The 17,871-nt window shown below is 43.1% G+C and overlaps 1 protein-coding gene across 5 annotated transcripts in view; it reads right to left on the bottom strand.

Annotated features, from left to right (window-relative positions):
* Nucleotides 1-17,871, bottom strand: part of LOC132392716 (SPATS2-like protein) — a 219,685-nt gene that overhangs the window by 13,585 nt on the left and 188,229 nt on the right. For all 5 annotated transcript variants that reach the window (XM_059966992.1, XM_059966994.1, XM_059966993.1 and 2 more), the window contains one exon: nucleotides 5,479-5,537. In XM_059966992.1, the coding sequence (XP_059822975.1) occupies nucleotides 5,479-5,537 (59 nt within the window). The remainder of the gene's footprint in view (nucleotides 1-5,478; nucleotides 5,538-17,871) is intronic.

The raw sequence follows: 17,871 nt of genomic DNA, 5'->3' as shown, positions 1-17,871 counted from the left end.
TTTGGATGGGTATGTCAGTAGGTCTGCAGATAATACAAAGGTTGATGGTGTTGGTGACTGTGTAGAAAATTGCCAGAGGAGACAGGGGGACATGGATCAGTTGCAGACATGGGCGGAGAGGTGGTAGTTGAGTTTAATCTAGCTAAGTGTGAGGTTGGAAGATCAAATGTGAACAGACAGTGCATGGTTAATGGCAAATTTGCCAAACTTGGATTCTCTGGAACAGTGGAGGCCGGGGGAGTTCTGAATGAAATTTATAAGATTATGAGAGGGATTGATAGAGTTGACAGCTCCTGGGGTTGAAATCTCTAATTCTAGACAGCATACATTTCTGGTGAGAGGGATTAGGTTTAAAGGAGATGTACAGGTCAAGGTTTTTTTTTAATTACACAGGGAGTGGTGGGCAATGTTCCCTCTCTGGTGCTCACATGCACACACATCTTTTGCTACTAGCGCACAAAGGAATTTAACCAGTATACAAAAGATTGCCACCCTCTACCTTCTTGGCATGTTCCACACGGTAGGCTTATTCAGAAAGTCAGAAGGCATGAGATCGAGGGAAGTTTGGCCCGGTGGATTCAGAATTGGCTTGCCTGCGGAAAGCAAAGGGTCACGGTGGAGGGAGTACATTCGGATTGGAGGGTTGTGACTAGTGGTGTCCCACAAGGATTGGTTCTGGGACCACCTACTTTTCGTGATTTTTATTAACGACCTGGATGTGAGAGTAGAAGGGTGAGTTGGCAAGTTTGCAGACGACGCAAAGGTTGGTGGTGTTGTGGTTAGTGTTGAGGATTGTTGAAGATTGCAGAGAGACATTAATAGGATGCAGAAGTGGGCTGAGAAGAGGCAGATGGAGTTCAATCCAGAGAAGTGTGAGGTGGCACACATTGGAAGGACAAACTCCAAGGCAGAGTACAAAGTAAATGGCAGGATACTTGGTAGTGTGGAGGAGCAGAGGGATCTGGGGGTACATGTCCACAGATCCCTGAAAGTTGCCTCACAGGTTGATAGGGTAGTTAAGAAAGCTTATGGGGTGTTAGCTTTCATAGGTAGAGGGATAAATTTTAAGAGTTGATAAATTTTAAGATGCAGCTCTATAAATCTCTAGTTAGGCCACACTTGGAGTACTGTGCCCATTTCTGGTTGCCTCACTATAGAAAGGATGTGGAAGCATTGGAAAGGGTACAGAGGAGATTTACCAGGATGCTGCCTGGTTTAGAGAGTATGCATTATGATCAGAGATTAAGGGAGCTAGGACTTTACTCTTTGAAGAGAAGGAGGATGAGAGGAGACATGATAGAGGTATAAAAGATATTAAGAGGAATGGATAGAGTGGACAGCCAGCACCTCTTCCCCAGGGCACCACTGCTCAATACAAGAGGACATGGCTTTAAGGTAAGGGGAGGAAAGTTCAAGGGAGATTTTAGAGGAAGGTTTTTCACTCAGAGAGTGGTTGGTGCATGGAATGCACTGCCTGAGTCAGTGGTGGAGGCAGATACACTAGTGAAATTTAAGAGACTACTAGACAGGTATATGGAGGAATTTAAGGTGGGGGTTATATGGGAGGCAGGGTTTAAGGGTTGACGCAACATTGGGAGCTGAAGGGCCTGTACTGTGCTGTACTATTCTATGTTCTATGTTAAGTATATTTCACAACTGTACGCAATCACATTTCCTTTTCTGGTTTCTGATGCATCAAAGGAGCGCTAACTACCAGCCCCTTGTTCACTGCTGCCAGAGGAAGGTGCTTGCGTGTGACGGTCCATCTCTTCCTCTCGCTTGCTGCTCCTGGAGGAAGGATGCTGAATTTGAATGGCCTCTCTCTCTCTCACTCCTCTCGATGCTACCAGAGGATTGTGCTCGAGCAGCGAGTCTTGGGCAAGGTTTAGTCGACACGGCTTGTGGATTGAACTCTCTAGTTTACATTATGATGCGTTTCTGATTTCTCGTTGCTTCTTTTGCTGTTGCTATTTTGGGAGATTTATGATTGGGGCAGCTTGCAGATGACAAATAACATAGCACTAGATTAAACTGCACTGAACTGAGCTGCACTAAATATGCCTGGACTCTTTTGATTTTGGTTTATATTCTGAGTTTTTCCGTCTTTTTTATGCTGTTCGCGTGATTTATTTTTGTTTTTCACGTTGAGGGGATTGATTTATTTTCTTTGAATGGGTTCATGGCTTTTCTTTGTTTCGTGGCTGTCTGTAGAGAAGATGAATTTTAGGGATGTATATTGCATAATACTTTGATAATAAATGTACTTTGAACCTTTAAATCTTTGAATCTGAACATGCAGAAACCTTTGTTTCAAGTGAATCTCCACAGTCCTCCAGAGTCATGAATTCTAAATATTCACCACTGTGAGCGAAGAAATTTCTCCTCACCTTAGTTGTAAATTGCCTGCATCAGAATAAATCTGCGGCACTTAGGCCCGGCCAGGGAAGCATTTTCCCTGTATTCACATTGTTGAGATCTCTACTTCGTTTGGAAGTGTCAATGAAATTAGTTTTCATTCTTCTCATCTCAAAAGATTACACCCTGGTTGATACATCTTTCCTGTGTGGGGAATATCTGTTAACAGAACCTCTGTTGCAAGTAACAGGAAACCAAAACTGTGCTCAGTTCTTCAGGTCCAATCTCACCAGGCCCTGAAAAATTACTATGAGGCATTCTTACTCCTGTACTCAAATTCTCTCACAATCAAAGGAAACATGTATTTGCCTGTCCTTTGCTTTCTGTACCTGCATGTAAGCTTTCAGTGATTAGTGAACAAAGACAAGTATGTCTCTTTGAAAAATCAGCATTTCCCAATCTATCATAATTTAATAAATACTCTGCCTTTCTGTGCATTTTCCATTGTTGGCCAAGGATCAGGGTCATTGAATCTTAGAGCAAAGCAAGTTCAATTCAACCCATCACTCTATCCTAACCCTATGATAAGGACGTCCAGCCCAAGCACTCACCTCCGTTTTTCCCCTAGTTCTGAAAGCTTTCTTATTCAAGTATGTGTCCAATTGCTTTAAAAGCTCCCAAGGATTCGAATTCTGTAGTTCTTTTACATCGAGTGTGTCCCTGATTCAACAGTCCATTCATATGGCGAAACTTTTCTTCCTCTTGCTTGAAGACCATGACTGCTGGTTACTGGCTCACTTGCCAGAGGAGGTGGTTTCTCATATGACCCCTTTCACAAACACCTAGTTTTTAACACCTCTCCTATGTTTTCCCTTAACCAGCTTCCCCAGACCTTCCTCTGCAAGTCTCACTTGTACCTACTGTCCTGATAAAACTTCTTTTATTCCCTAAAGTGAGATTCACACACAGGTTAACCGAGGTCTAAACAAAGATTTATAGAAGTTCATGTTTATATTCAGTCTCCTATTTATAAGCCAAAGTATCCAATACATTTTCTTAATCATCCTGTCAAGATTTGTGAAGATGTACCGATGTCAAAACAATATCATTTAGACCACCCTCCTCCTCTATTTTAAACTTCCCAAAATGAGGTAAAATATAAACTTGATACTTCACGTTGAATTGAGCTCCCCTAAAATCAGTACTACCCTGGTCAATGTATCATAATGTTAGGTTCTTACTTCATCCATAAATGTCAACACTATACTTCTTGAACCAGGTCCAGGTCATTTATTAGTCACCAGATGCCTTATCTCAACCTCACTGGGCAACCCTGCTAAATACATCCATTCATGTCTACTCTTTGCTTTCCAACACTTCACCAATTTTGTACCTGAGTTACCAAATGTCTTGCCATATGTTCCTAAAATTTGAATAAGTATCTGAAGACCTTATCAAGAGTCCTTTGGAAAGATTTTCACTCAATGGTCATTTTATTAGGTACACCCAGACTCCTGCTTGTTAATACATATATGTAATCAGCCAGTCATGTGGCAGCAACTCATGTGGTTTGAGTATCTCAGAAACGTCTGATCTTCTGGAATTTTCGTGCACAATAGTCTCCGGAGTTTACAGAGAATGGCGTGAGAAACAGAAACAAAACATCCAGTGAGCGGCAGTTCTGTGGGTGAAATCTCCTTGCTAGTGAGAGATCAGAGTGAAAGGGCCAGACTGGTTCAAGCTGACGGGAAGGTGCCAGTAACTCAAATAACCATGCATTCCTACTGTGGTGGGCAGAAGAGCATCTTTGAGTGCATAATACATCATACTTTGAAGTGGGTGGGCTACAGCAGCAGACCATGAATATTCAGAAAAGCACTCATTGGCCACTTCAGTAGGCACCTCCTAACCCAATAAAGGGACTAATGAGTCTGTATAGCTACTGTAAGAAATAAGACACAGAGGTAGAATTAGGCCATTCAGCCCATTGTGTCTGCTCTGTGATCATACAGCAGTCAGCTCCTCTTTCAAAAGTTCCTTGATTACTTAATCCAGGAACTCAATCAAATTTGATATTCCAAGAACAAATCATGTTGCTTGTCCTTCAGTAATGAGTATTTCTCCAAGTGATTTCATATGGCAATTGATATATTTTAAAAAATTGTGGACGCATGAAATATTAGCTTTCCTATTACACATATTGAAGTGAAAATTACTTGAGAGGACAGGATTGAATCATTGACAATTCCCATTTGTTGTGACTTCATTTTTTTTAATAAGTTAAGAATGTTTAAACATGTAAATACTTATAAAAGAAAATAACTACAGTTTCAAAGTTATTTCTGGTGGAAACACTGCAATTTTGACCAGATTTGTGGACAAGAACTCATTTAAGCGAATTCAATCTGAAGACTATCTAAAAGAAATGCTAAAAAAACACATTGCTGACCAGTGTGTAAAATTCTCTGTTTTTTTAAAAATCTAGTTCAGCCAATATTTTAGGAGTTGGAGAAATGAGACTGCACACAAAGGACCCTGTTGGAAGAAATCCGCAGATCCGGCAGTATCCATGGGGAGGAAGGAATTGGCAACATAATGGGAAGAGACCCTGCACCATAAGCGATTCCCTTTCTGCTCTCAGAATTAAACAGTGTTATATCCAAACAACAGTACAGTCTGAAAGTTGAACAATTCATTTACCAGACAGAAGATGACTCATCTGCTGCAAGAATTGTGGATATACAGCCGATACTAAATCTCAAAGAATGGCCACTTATAGGGTGCAGTTTATTTCCTATATGACATCTGAGCCACTGCTTCAATAGTACCTCATTGATAGAGGATTACCAGGGGTGACCTGAAGTTGCAACAGCTTTCATACATGAACAAGACATTCCTTCTTATGAATGCTCAAAGAGCTGAATGACTGATAACAGAACAAGGAGCATGTTGCCCAAACCACAGCGTTCTCACAGCAGTTTTCTTTTGTTCCACATTCCAGGATCTACAACCTCAAGTGTGTAGTTAATAAAACAAGTATTGAGAAAAACAGAACCCTGACGCAAATTTTCAAGTTTTTTCTCCCAACCAGCCGTGACAAAGGAAAGTCATTATTTTACTTACTAGCTTCCTTTTTGACTTTATCCATTTCTGTCATCAATGCGACCTCTCGATCCATGATGCTGGAATGTTAAAGACAAGGATGTCAGAACTCTCTTCCAACTGCTTTCTGATATAAAGTCCGCATGTTGAGAATTGAAGCTGAAGTTTTTCTCACCTGGCTCTACAGTGATTTTAAGCTTGAAAAGTCCGATGTCTAAAGTACATTTTGTTTTTTATGCTCTCTCCTGAGCAGCGTGCTCATTGCCCTAGAGTATGTTCAGTATTTTTTAGTCACCCCGACCCAAAGCTTCATTGCTGCCCATCTCCAGTCTACTTGCCACCAGGTTTTAAACTTGGATTTTTAAAAATATTTATATGAATGTTTTATTCCCTCTGTAATACCTGTGCTGCTGTTCTAAGTTTCAGCTCGAGTTTTCAGATAATCTCTGTTTTCAAGTCCCTCGTGTATCACCTGCTCTACCTCTGTGTTCTCCAACAAGTTTTCCAGATCGCTGCCCCCCCCCATCAAATCTGGTCTATTTATTATTAGCTGTAGGCTCTGAGCTCTGGAATGTCCACCTTAAAGTACTAAGATGCTCCTTTAAACCTACCTTAGTCTGAACCTTCAGCTTCCTGAGCGTTTGCAACTTTCTATGGCTTGGTGTCAAGGCTTTGTTGAATAATATTCCTATGTAGAACCTTGGGGGATATCCTTACAGAAAGCCATTATAGAAACACACATTATAGTTGTGGTGATGAATGAAAGATGTCAAGAGAAACTGAAAAGTGGTGTTCATTCTAAAGCGAAGATATGGAATAAACACTCTGCCAAATGTGTGTTCTGCTTATTTAGTGGATTTAGGAGACTCAGTAGCTCCAAAATGGTGTATGAAATAATGTATGATTAACCCATTCCTGGTCAGGCAGCACACTGTCAGCCAATTGTAGTAGTCACATCATTCACCTAATAGTGGCACGGTACAGCCACTTGTTGGGGTTCAATTCCCACTGCTGTCCGTTTTCCCTGTGACCACGTGGGTTTCCTCCACATTCCAAAGATAGAGGGTTGGTGTTAGAGCTGGTAAGTTGTGGGAATGCCATGCTGGCACCTGGAGCATGGCAACACTGGCAGGCTGCTCCCAGCTGGTTTAACTTGGCGTAAACAATCCATTTCGATGCATGTGTCGATGTTGAGAAGTAAATGTGACAATGAAGCCAATCTTTAAACTTCTTAACCTTCATGCTAACCTTGCTGTTTTATTTTCCTTAATATATTTATTTTCAGGATCCAAGCATCACCAGTAGAGCCGGAACAACACACACAAATTGCTGGAGGAACTACAGCCAGCTTTTATTACCCATCCCAAATGCCCATGACAAGGTAACGGCAAGCCCCCTGTGAGCTGCTCGTCTTTCTGGGTGAAAATGTTCTGATGGTGTTGTTGGGATTCAGAGCTGTTGTCATGTATACAACACAGAATGGTGTGCAACCTGGAAGGGATCCTACCAGCATCAGTCTTCCCATCGTTAGCTGTCCTTCTCCACCATGGTGGTACAGGTCATGCCTGGGGGAGTAACTGTGGTATTTATATTGGTGGTGCACTTCACAACCACCGTGCTCTAGCAGAGGAGGGAATGTTTAGGATGGTGGATGGATGCCAATCTGGTGGGCGGCTTTGTTTTGGACTGTACTGAGCAGCTTGATTTCCATTTCCACTGTCTTAATCCAACGAGTGGGGAGCATTCCCTTGCGTGCCTGTCCCCTGACTGACTGAAAGAGGCCGATATTTCAAGTACTGCCTGCCTCTTTTAAAGTGAAAGCGCACTGTGGCTGGAGTTGATGCTGGAGGGCATTTTACAAAATGAAAATGACCAAGAGGGGACAGGCTCCAAGATTTTCAGGAACTGCAATAGAGACTGTAGTGGAGATGAGGTAAAGGGTAAGAGGTCATGAAGTCATAGAGCACCACAGTACAGAAACGGATCCTTCAGCCCGTCTAGTCTGTGCCAAACCATTAATCTGCCTATCCCCACTGACCTGCACTTGGACCTTAGCCCCCCACACCACTCCCATCATAAACTTCTCTCCGATGTTGAAATTTAACCCGCATCCACCACTTGTGCTGGTAGCTTGTTCCTCACTCTTACTGCTCTCAGAGTGATGAAGTTCCTCCTCATGGTTCCCTTAAATATTTCACCATTCACCCTCAACACGTGACCTCAGTGGAAAAAGCCTGCTCGCATTTACCCTATCTATACCCCTCATAATTTTGTATACCTCTGTCAAATCTCCGCTCATCCTCCTGTAATCTAAGGAATAAAGTCCTAAACTATTCAATGTTTCCCTATAACTCAAGTCTTGACAATATCCTTGTAAATTTTTTTCTGCATTCTTTCAATCTTATTGACATCTTTCCTGTAGGTGCGTGACCAAACCTGTACTCAGTAATCTAAATTAGGCCTCACCAACATCTTATGCAATTTCAACATAACATCCCAACTCATGTACTCAATACAAGAATGCCCTTGTGCCAGAAGTTTTCTTTATGACCCTATTTAACTTTTAAGGAATTGTGAATCTGTATTCCCAGATCTTTCTATTCTAGTACTCAGTGCCCTCCCGCTCACTGTGTAAGACCAACACTGGTTGGTCCTCCCAAAGTGCAACACCTCATACTTGTCTGCATTAAATTCCACCTACCATTTTTCAACTCATTTCCAGCTGGTCCAGATCCAGCTGCAAGCTTTAATAGCCATCCTCGCTCTCCACTACACACCCAATCTTGGTGTCACCTACAAATTTGTTGATCCAATTAACCAACATTATCATCCAGATCGTTGAAATGGATGACAAACAACAACGGACCCAGCACTGATCCCTGTGGCACATCTCTAGTCACAGGCCTCCAGTCAAAGAAGCAACTATCTACTACCACTTTCTCACTTCTCCCACAAAGCCGGTGCCGAATCTTTTACTATCTCATCTTGAATGCTAAACAACTGTACTTTTTTGACCAACATCCCATGCGGGATCTTATCAAAGGCCTTGGTAAGGTCCATGTAGCCAACACCCATTGCTTTGCCTTTATCAGCTTTCTGGTGACTTCCTGGAAAAAAACTCTATAAGATTGGTTAGACATGAACTACAATGTACAAAGTGACGTTGACTATCTCTAATCAGTCCCTGTCTATCCCAATACTTATATATTCAGTACCTCAGAATACCTTCCAATAACCTTCCCACCACTGTCAGGCTCATTGGCCTATAGTTTCCTAGCTTATTCTTAGAGCCTTTCTTAATCAAGAGAACAATATTAGCTATCCTCCAATTCTCTGGCATCTCACCCATGGTTAAGGGCATTTTAAATATCTCTGCTAGGCCCCCTGCAATTTCTACACTAGCCTTCCACGGGGTCCAAAGGAACACCCTGTTAATCCCTGGGGATTTACCCGCCCTAGTTTGTCTCAAGACAGACAGCCCTTCCTTCTCTGTTATCTATATAGTGTCCATGACCTCACTGCTGCTTTGCTAGACTTCTCTTGAATCAGTGTCCGTCTCCTGAGTAAATACAGACGCAAAAGATCCCTGTCTCTTTCGGATCCCTATATTGGTTACCACTCTGATCCTCCAGAAGACCAATTTTGTCCCTTGCTATCCTTTTGCTCTTATACCTGTAGAAGCCCTTAGGATTCTCCTTCACCTTGTCTGCCAGAGCAACCTCATGTCCTCTTTTAACCCTCCCAGATTTACTTAAGTGTTCTCTTACATTTCTAAGTATCTTATTTGATCCTATTTGCCTATACCTGCTATGCATGTCCTTCATTATCTTAACCGGGGCCTCAATATCTCTCACAAACCAAGGTTCATTGAACTTGCTGTTCTTGTCTTTTATTCTGACAGGATCATACAAACTCTGTTCTCCCAAACTTTTACTTCTGAATGCCTCCAACTTACTAAGCACATTTTTGCCAAAAACAACCTTTCCCAATCCACACTTGCCAGATCCTTTCTGATACCATCAAAATTGGCCTTTATCCAAGTTAGAACATCAACCCAAGGACCAGATCCATCCTTTTCCTAATTACCTTGACACTAAAGGCATTATGATCGCTAGGCACAAAGAGTTTCCCTACACAAACTTCTGTCGCATGCCATGTCTCATTCCTTAATAGGAGATCAAGTATTACACACTCTCGTTGGAATTCTATGTGCTGATTAAGGAATCTTTACTGAACACATGTGATAAACTCTTTTCCATCCAGCCCTTTTACAGTATGGGAATTTCAATCACAACATTATGTCTCTAGCAACCATCTGCGATCTTTCTTCAAATTTTCTCCTCTAAATTCCATGGACAAGCTTTCCAGTCCATCCTGACTGAGCACTGCCGTGACATGTTTCCTAACTAGTAATGCCAACCCTCCATCTTTAATCCCTCACGCTGCATCATACATGAAACAATGAAACCCCAGGACATCAAGCAGCCAGTCGTGCTCCTCCTGCAACCAAGTCGCAATAATAGCTACAATGTCAGAATTCCATGCACTGATCTGTGCCCTAAAGTCATCTGCCTTTCCTACAATGCTCCTTGCATTGACATATACATAGTTTAGAATATTAGTCCCACCATGCTCAACCTTTTGAATTCCAACTTTATATGTAGGCTTAACATTTCTACAATGTCTCCACTCTGGTTCCAATCCTCCTGCAACCTTAGTTTAACCTCTCTCATGCATCCTTCCCACTAGGATATTAGTGCCCCTCCATCTCAGACGCAAAGTATCCCTTCTTTACAGGTTCCAGCTTCCCTGAAAGAGAGCCCAATAATCCAAAATTCTGAAGTCCTCCCTCCTGCACCATCTCACTAGCCGCAGGTTAAACTGTATGATCTCACTATTTCTGGCCTCACTAGCACATGACACCAGTAGCAGTCCTGAGATCACAATCCTGGAAGTCCTGTCCTTTGATTTAGTAGCCCTGAACTTACTTTGCAGGACCTCGTCATCCCTCCTACCCATATCATTTGTACCAATGTGGACCATGACCTCTGGCTGCTCATCCTCCCACTTAAGAATGCAGTGAACCTCATCTGAGATGTCCCTGACCCTGGCACCTGGGAGGCAGCAAACCATCTGACAATCTCGTTCTCGTCCACAGAACCTCCTTTCTATTCCCCTAACCAATGAATCCCTTATCACCACAACTTGCCTCTTCTTCCCTTTCCATTTTGAGCCACAGAGTCAGAACCAGTGTCAGAGACCTGGCCACTGAGGCTTTGCTCTGCTAGGTCTCCCCCCCTCCACTACCAACAATTTCCAAGGGGTACTGTCTGACTATCCCCTTTCCTCCACCTGACAGTCACTCAGTTTCTTGTGTCCTGCACCTTTGGTATAACTACCTCCCTGTATATCTTGTCTATCAACTCATCAGCTTCAATCTCCCGAAAGGTCTGGATTTCATCCAGTTCCAGCTCCAACTCCTTAACAGGGTCTGTTAGAAGCTGCAAATGGATGCTCTTCTTGCAGATGTAATTGTCAGGGACACTGGTCATCTCCCTGCCTTCCCAAATCCCACAAGAGGAGGTTTCCACTATTCTGCATGGCATACCCACTGCTATAAATATGCAAAATGAAAGAAAAAATAATAAATAAATGAAAACTATCTGTCTACAGCCCTGTTTGACATCCATTACCCCCAATTACTTCAAATACAACCTCAGGTCTGTGTTTATGATGCTTCGGCCATGTAATCATGCCCTAAGAACTTAGTTACAGTCACAAGCCTTATATAAATGGTCAAGCTCAGTGAATGTATTCTTGAATACATTATTACAGATCCCACTATTACCTTTGGCCTCAGCTCAATCCTTTCACCAAACTCCAAGCACCTTTGCTGTTCAAAGTCACACCCACATCTCACAGATGTGCAATCCACAACAGTTACTGAAACACTTTTGTCTGTTTTCCATGGGGTGAGATGGTAGCAGAAGCAGTGACAGGAGAAAATACAACACCAGCATAATAACTGCAATGGCTGAGAGTGGTAGAGAGACTGAAGGTGACTATGTTCTCGTTACTGATCCTGCTTTGCCTCTCTGTTTCCTCTCAGTCCAAATTTTCCTGATTTATAAGATGGTGAAAGCATACTCCTCTTACTTTGCTGCCTGTCTTGCTCAACAACCTTATCCTAGCACCCTTCCCATTTCAGATACATAAACACTATCATTTGGTCTGGACAGCCAGGTAGGCAGTGGAGACAATCGAAATGAAGGCCCACCATTACTCCCCTAATATTATGCTATTAATATAACTGTAGAAATCCTTTGGATTTATTTTCACCTTACTTGCAAAAGCAACCTCATATCTTCTTTTAGCTTTTCTAATTTCCTTAAGATTCTTTTTACATTTTTTATATTCTTCGAGCATCTCATTTGCTCTATGCTCCCTATATTTATTGTAGATCTCTCTCTTTTTCTGAACCAAGTTTCCAATATCCCTTGAAAACCATGGCTCTCTCAAATTTTTAACCTTCCCTTTCAACCCAACAGGAACATAAAGATTTATTGCTCCTGCTGCGGCCTCTCTACATTGGCATGAATGGTTTGCAGACAGCTGACACACTACCCACAAAGATCTAAGCAAATTGTATATTTTTCCACTTAATGCACTTAGGAAAACTGGTACTTGCTTTTCATTGGTCATTTCATTTGCTTTAAAATACTGCTCAATTCACTCAGTATACAATATCTAGTTACCTCTTGTGTAATTGAATGTACCTTTGCAATATAATCAGAATCAGGTTTATTATCACCAGCATGTGGTATGAAATTTGTTAACTTAGCAGTAGCAGTTCAATGCAATACATAATCTAGCAGTGAGAAAAAAATAGATAAAATAAAACATAATAATACATTAAAAAGTAATTCAATTACATATATTGAATAGAGTTTTAAAAATATGCAATAACAGAAATACTGCATATAAAAAAAAGTGAGGGAGTGTCCAAAGATTTAATGTCCACTTAGGAATCAGATGGCAGAGGGGAAGAAGCTGTTCCTGTACTGCTGAGTGTGTGCCTTCAGGTTTCTGTACCTCTTACCTGACAGTAACAGTGAGAAAAGGGCATGCTCTGGGTGCTGAAGGTCCTTAATTATCTCTGAGACACCACTCCCCGAAGATGTGCTGGGTATTTTGTAGGCTAGTGCCCAAGATGGAGCTGACTAGATTTATAACCTTCTGCAGCTTCTAGCCAGATATTTCTCCTTGATTTTAAAACATTTATTATTATCAGCTGGTCCTCACTGTGAACACGTGAACTTGGTTGTTTTCTACCTTTTTAAAATTTGAACATCTTTCTCTTGTTGTGAAGAATAAAACTGTGCTGTAATGTTTTTGAACTTGAACATCTGGTTGCACTTCAACAGGTAGGTAGTCATCATGGGTTAATTTAAATCTTCCTCATTGCCACTGCTATGCTTTGAAACTTCAAAACCTAAAACTAATTAAAAGAAAAACAAGGGAACCTGAGAGAAGCCTGTAAACTTTGTTTTTAGACTTAGGGAGGCATGCAATAAACACAGTGGCATGGTGATGTATGCCAGTCACATACGTTTACATATATGCATAATATAAACAAACAAGAATGTTTAATCGAACAATATATTTGTAATATGACTCAAATATTACTGAAATATTAAATAACCAACATTTTCCACTGCCACAGTAAGGCCCAAGGCAAACTAGAGGTACCACACCTCATATTCTGCCTAGATAGTCTACAATCAAATGGTATGAACATTGAATTTCCAATAACCCCAAGTTCCTGTGTTCCTCTCCCTCTCTCTCTCCTGATACACTCCTGGTCCTCCCATTTTTATTTCCTTTCACATATCCCCAAGCCACCGGCCCCACCACTCTTTTTCATAATCCTCCCCCTCATAGTTCATCCATCTACTACCCACCCATTTCACCTACAAGATCCTCTCCCCATCTAGTGCCTCCTGCCTTAGTACTTTTTATTATCATTCTGAGACATAGAGGCACAGAAAAATAAACACGGAAGCAGACCCTTTGAACCACCCAGTCCATGCTGAAACCATTTAAACTGGCAGATACTATCGACCTGTGCTGGGACCATAGCCTTCCATATCCCTACTCTCCATATACCTATCTAAACTTCTGTTAAACATTGGAATCGAGCTTACGTGCTCCACTTGTGTTGGCAGCTTGTTCCACACTTTCATGATCTTTAATGAAGAAGTTTCTCCAAAGTTCTCACCTTTCACCATTAACCCATGACCTCTGGCTGTAGTCCCATCAAGCCTCAGTGGTAAAAGCTTGATTGCATTTATCCTATCTATATCCCTCATAATTTTGTATACTTCTATCAAATCTCCTCTCAATTTTCTATGTTCTAAAGAACACTGTCCTAATCTATTCAATCTTTCCTTATAACTCAGGTCCTCCTACATGAAGGTGGAACTTAGAAGGATTAATGGTGCCTAACGGCGACTCCTTTGCTTGCATCTTTGGAAATGGCTCTATTTCCATCTTTAATATTTTTCCCTTTCAGTATTCTTTTGAAGATCCTGACCTGGAGTTACATGCTGACTACGGTTCTTTGCGGGAAGGGGACCTACTCACAGGGTTTCATAACTGACCGCTATTCGACATGCCAAGTGCTTGGCCTAAGAGATCCACTTGCCTTTGGAGGACCGGGGGAGGGGGTGGGGGGTGGGAGCGGAAGTCGGAGTCCAAGGAGAAGATCGGTGTTTCAAAGGAGATGGAAGATCTAAGGCTGTGAGCCCAGAGACCTGAGATCTTTGGGCACAGAGCTTGGAAAAAGCAACACAATGGACGTTTAAGATCGTAGACCAGCAAGTTGTTTGTTATGTCTCCCCTCTCACTGTGAAACGGAGACACCTCTTTCTCCCTTATTAGGGAGAGAGAGCCTGTGGTATGTCAAATGCCGGGTGAACAATGTAGTCTTTGGGGTACTGCAAGACTGTGTCTTTGTCGTTGCCTTGCTCTCGGTTGAGTGCTTGGTGGTTGGTGTCGATGCTTTTTTTTGCCGGTAGGGGTAGGGGAGATTGGTGCTTGCATGCGAGAGGGAGGGGAGCTGGGGGAGACTTCAGGGTTTTAACATTTAACTGTCATTCATTCTTTAGGGACACGCCTCTGTTTTAGTGGATGGTCACGAAGAACAAGCATTTCAGGATGTATATTGAATACTTTTCTCTGTCATTAAATGTACCCTTGAAACCAGTCCCAGCAATACCTTTGTAAATCTTCTCTGCACACTTTTAATCTTGTTTACATCTTTCCTATAGGTAGGTGACCCAAAACTGCACACAATACTCCAAATTAGGCCACACCAACGTCTTGTACAACTTCGACATAACATCCCTTCTCCTGTACTCAGTACTTTGATTTGTGAAGGCCAATGTGCCAAAAGCTTTCTGTATAATTCTATCTACCCGTGATGCCGCTTTGAAAGACTTATGGACCTGTATTTCCACATCTCTTTGGTCTACCGCACTCCTCAGTGCCTGACCGTTCACTGTGTAAGACTTACCATGGTTGGGCCTACCAAAGTGTAAAACCTCACACTTGTCCACATTAAATTTCATCTGCTATTTCACTGCCTATTTTTCCAGCTGACGCAGATCCCTCTGCAAACCATGACAGCCTTCCTCACTGTCCATTAGACACCCAATCTGGGTACCATCCACAAATTTGCTGATCCAGTTAACCACATTATCATCCAGATCATTGATATAGATGACAAACAACAAAGCAGCCAGCACTGATCCCTGTGGCACACCACTAGTCACAGGCCTCCAGTCAGAGGCAACCCTCTCCTATCACCCTCTGGCTTCTCCTAGAAAGTCAATGTCTAATCCAATTTACTACCTCATCCTGAATGCCAAGCGACTGAACCTTCATGACCAGCTTCCCCTGCGGGATCTTGCCAAATGCCTTACTAACGTCCACGTAGACAATATCTACTGCCTTGCCTACATCTACTTTCCTGGTAATTTCCTCGAAAATCTCTATAAGATTGGTTAGACATGACCTACTGGACACAAACAAAATGCATTTTGGTAAAAGGAACAAAAGTGCAGATCATTATCTAAAGGGGAAGAAAATTCAAACATCAGAGGTGCAGAGGGACTTAGGGATCCTTGCGTAAGACTCCCAGTAGGTTAACTTACAGGTTGAATCTGTGGTAAAGAACGCAAAATGTCACAACCACAGATTCGCCGTGTAGTAGATACGGCAATTGCGCTTGTGAATTTGCACGTGTCAGGTGATTATTATTTAATCGTGGTAGTATTTCACTCCATACTTGTCGACATAATGCTTGTCAAGACTTGAACAGAGCATAGCAATGCCTCACTGCTGTTTTGTATTCAGCCTTCCTTGATATATTGGAGGTTTGGCTCTTTAACTTAGCACCTAACTCCCTATGCAGAACCTCATCACTCATCCTACCCATGTCATTGGTACCTACATGGACTGTGATTTCTGGTTGCTCACCCTCCCACTTAAGAATGCTGAGGACTCGATCCAAGATCTCCCAGACCCTGGCACCTGGGAGGCAACATACCATCCAGGAGTCTTGTTCTTGCCCACAGAACCACCTGTCCATTCCTCTAATTAACAAATTGCCTATCGCCACAGTTTGTCTCATCTCCCCACCTTCCCATCTGGGTCACAGAGGGAGACTCAGTGCTAGAGACCTAACCACTGTGACTTTCCTGCGTTAGGTCATTCCCATCCCCACCCCCGACAGTATCCAAAGTGGTATACCTATTATTGAGGGGCAATAGCCGCAGGGGTACTCTGCACTGGCTCCTTAATCTGTTTCCCCTTCCTGATTGTCAACCAGTTTCCTGTGTCCTGCACTTTAGATGTAACTACCTTTCTATATGTCCTATCTATCATCCCCTCAGCCTCCTGAATGATTCATAGTTCACCCAGTTCCAGCTTCAGCTTAACATGGATTGTTAGAAGCTGCAGCCATATGCAACTCTCGCAGCTGTAGTCGTCAGGAACACTGGAAGTCACCCTGCCTTCCCACATCCCGCAAGAGGAGCATTCAACTATACTGCCTGATATCTCTATTGTCCTAGTTGAGCAGATATAAAGTAGGGAAAGAAAAAATAACTTAACCTAGAGCTTTTCTTCCCTTTGCTTTCTCTGACTGAAGCCTCCCTTCGTGGGAGTCTCAATGAGCTAAATCCTCAAGACCACCACTCTGACTCTGTCTACTCAGATGATGGCTGCTGTGCTTGCCTTTGCCTTCCTTTAATTTGCTCTTGCTAATCAATCCCAAACACAGATTGGTCACTGATCAATTCTCAATTATGCTGCCGTGATCAGCTGCTGCCTTGTTCTACTTGGGCAGTGGATTGAAATCCCCTCCTCTCAAACTTCTGATGTCCAGATTGGTCGCTGGTCAAAGCTCGGTCTTCAGCTTCACCCTTCCCTCTTGTCCTAGCTCCATCTGTCTTTAATCTCTGTCTCCTGGCTCCACTCCTTCCCCACCTGTATCCATGTTCAGGGTGATGGCACCTCAGCTCCCGGCTCCACTCCTTCCCCACCTGTATCCATGTTCAGGGTGATGGCATCTCAGCTCCCGGCTCCACTCCTTCCCCACCTGTATCCATGTTCAGGGTGATGGCATCTCAGCTCCCGGCTCCACTCCTTCCCCACCTGTATCCATGTTCAGGGTGATGGCACCTCAGCTCCCGGCTCCACTCCTTCCCAACCTGTATCCATGTTCAGGGTGATGGCAGCTCAGCTCCCGGCTCCACTCCTTCCCCACCTGTATCCATGTTCAGGGTGATGGCACCTCAGCTCCCGGCTCCACTCCTTCCCCACCTGTATCCATGTTCAGGGTGATGGCATCTCAGCTCCCGGCTCCACTCCTTCCCCACCTGTATCCATGTTCATGGTGATGGCATCTCAGCTCCCGGCTCCACTCCTTCCCCACCTGTATCCATGTTCAGGGTGATGGCATCTCAGCTCCCGGCTCCACTCCTTCCCCACCTGTATCCATGTTCAGGGTGATGGCACCTCAGCTCCCGGCTCCACTCCTTCCCCACCTGTATCCATGTTCAGGGTGATGGCACCTCAGCTCCCGGCTCCACTCCTTCCCCACCTGTATCCATGTTCAGGGTGATGGCACCTCAGCTCCCGGCTCCACTCCTTCCCAACCTGTATCCATGTTCAGGGTGATGGCATCTCAGCACTAGTTGGAAGATCGCCAGCAGAGAAAGTTTGTAGAATTTACTTCAGACCTCACAACGTGATGTGTATATAAAAGCTAGTGACTCTCTACAATCTCTGGGACATGTGCGCACACATCTGAAGGAGAATTAAATGTCATTAAGTGCAGTGTTACGCCGG

The sequence above is a fragment of the Hypanus sabinus genome, chromosome 4, assembly GCF_030144855.1.
Source record: "Hypanus sabinus isolate sHypSab1 chromosome 4, sHypSab1.hap1, whole genome shotgun sequence".
Lineage (NCBI taxonomy): Eukaryota > Metazoa > Chordata > Chondrichthyes > Myliobatiformes > Dasyatidae > Hypanus > Hypanus sabinus.
This window is presented reverse-complemented; position numbering and strand designations above follow the sequence as displayed.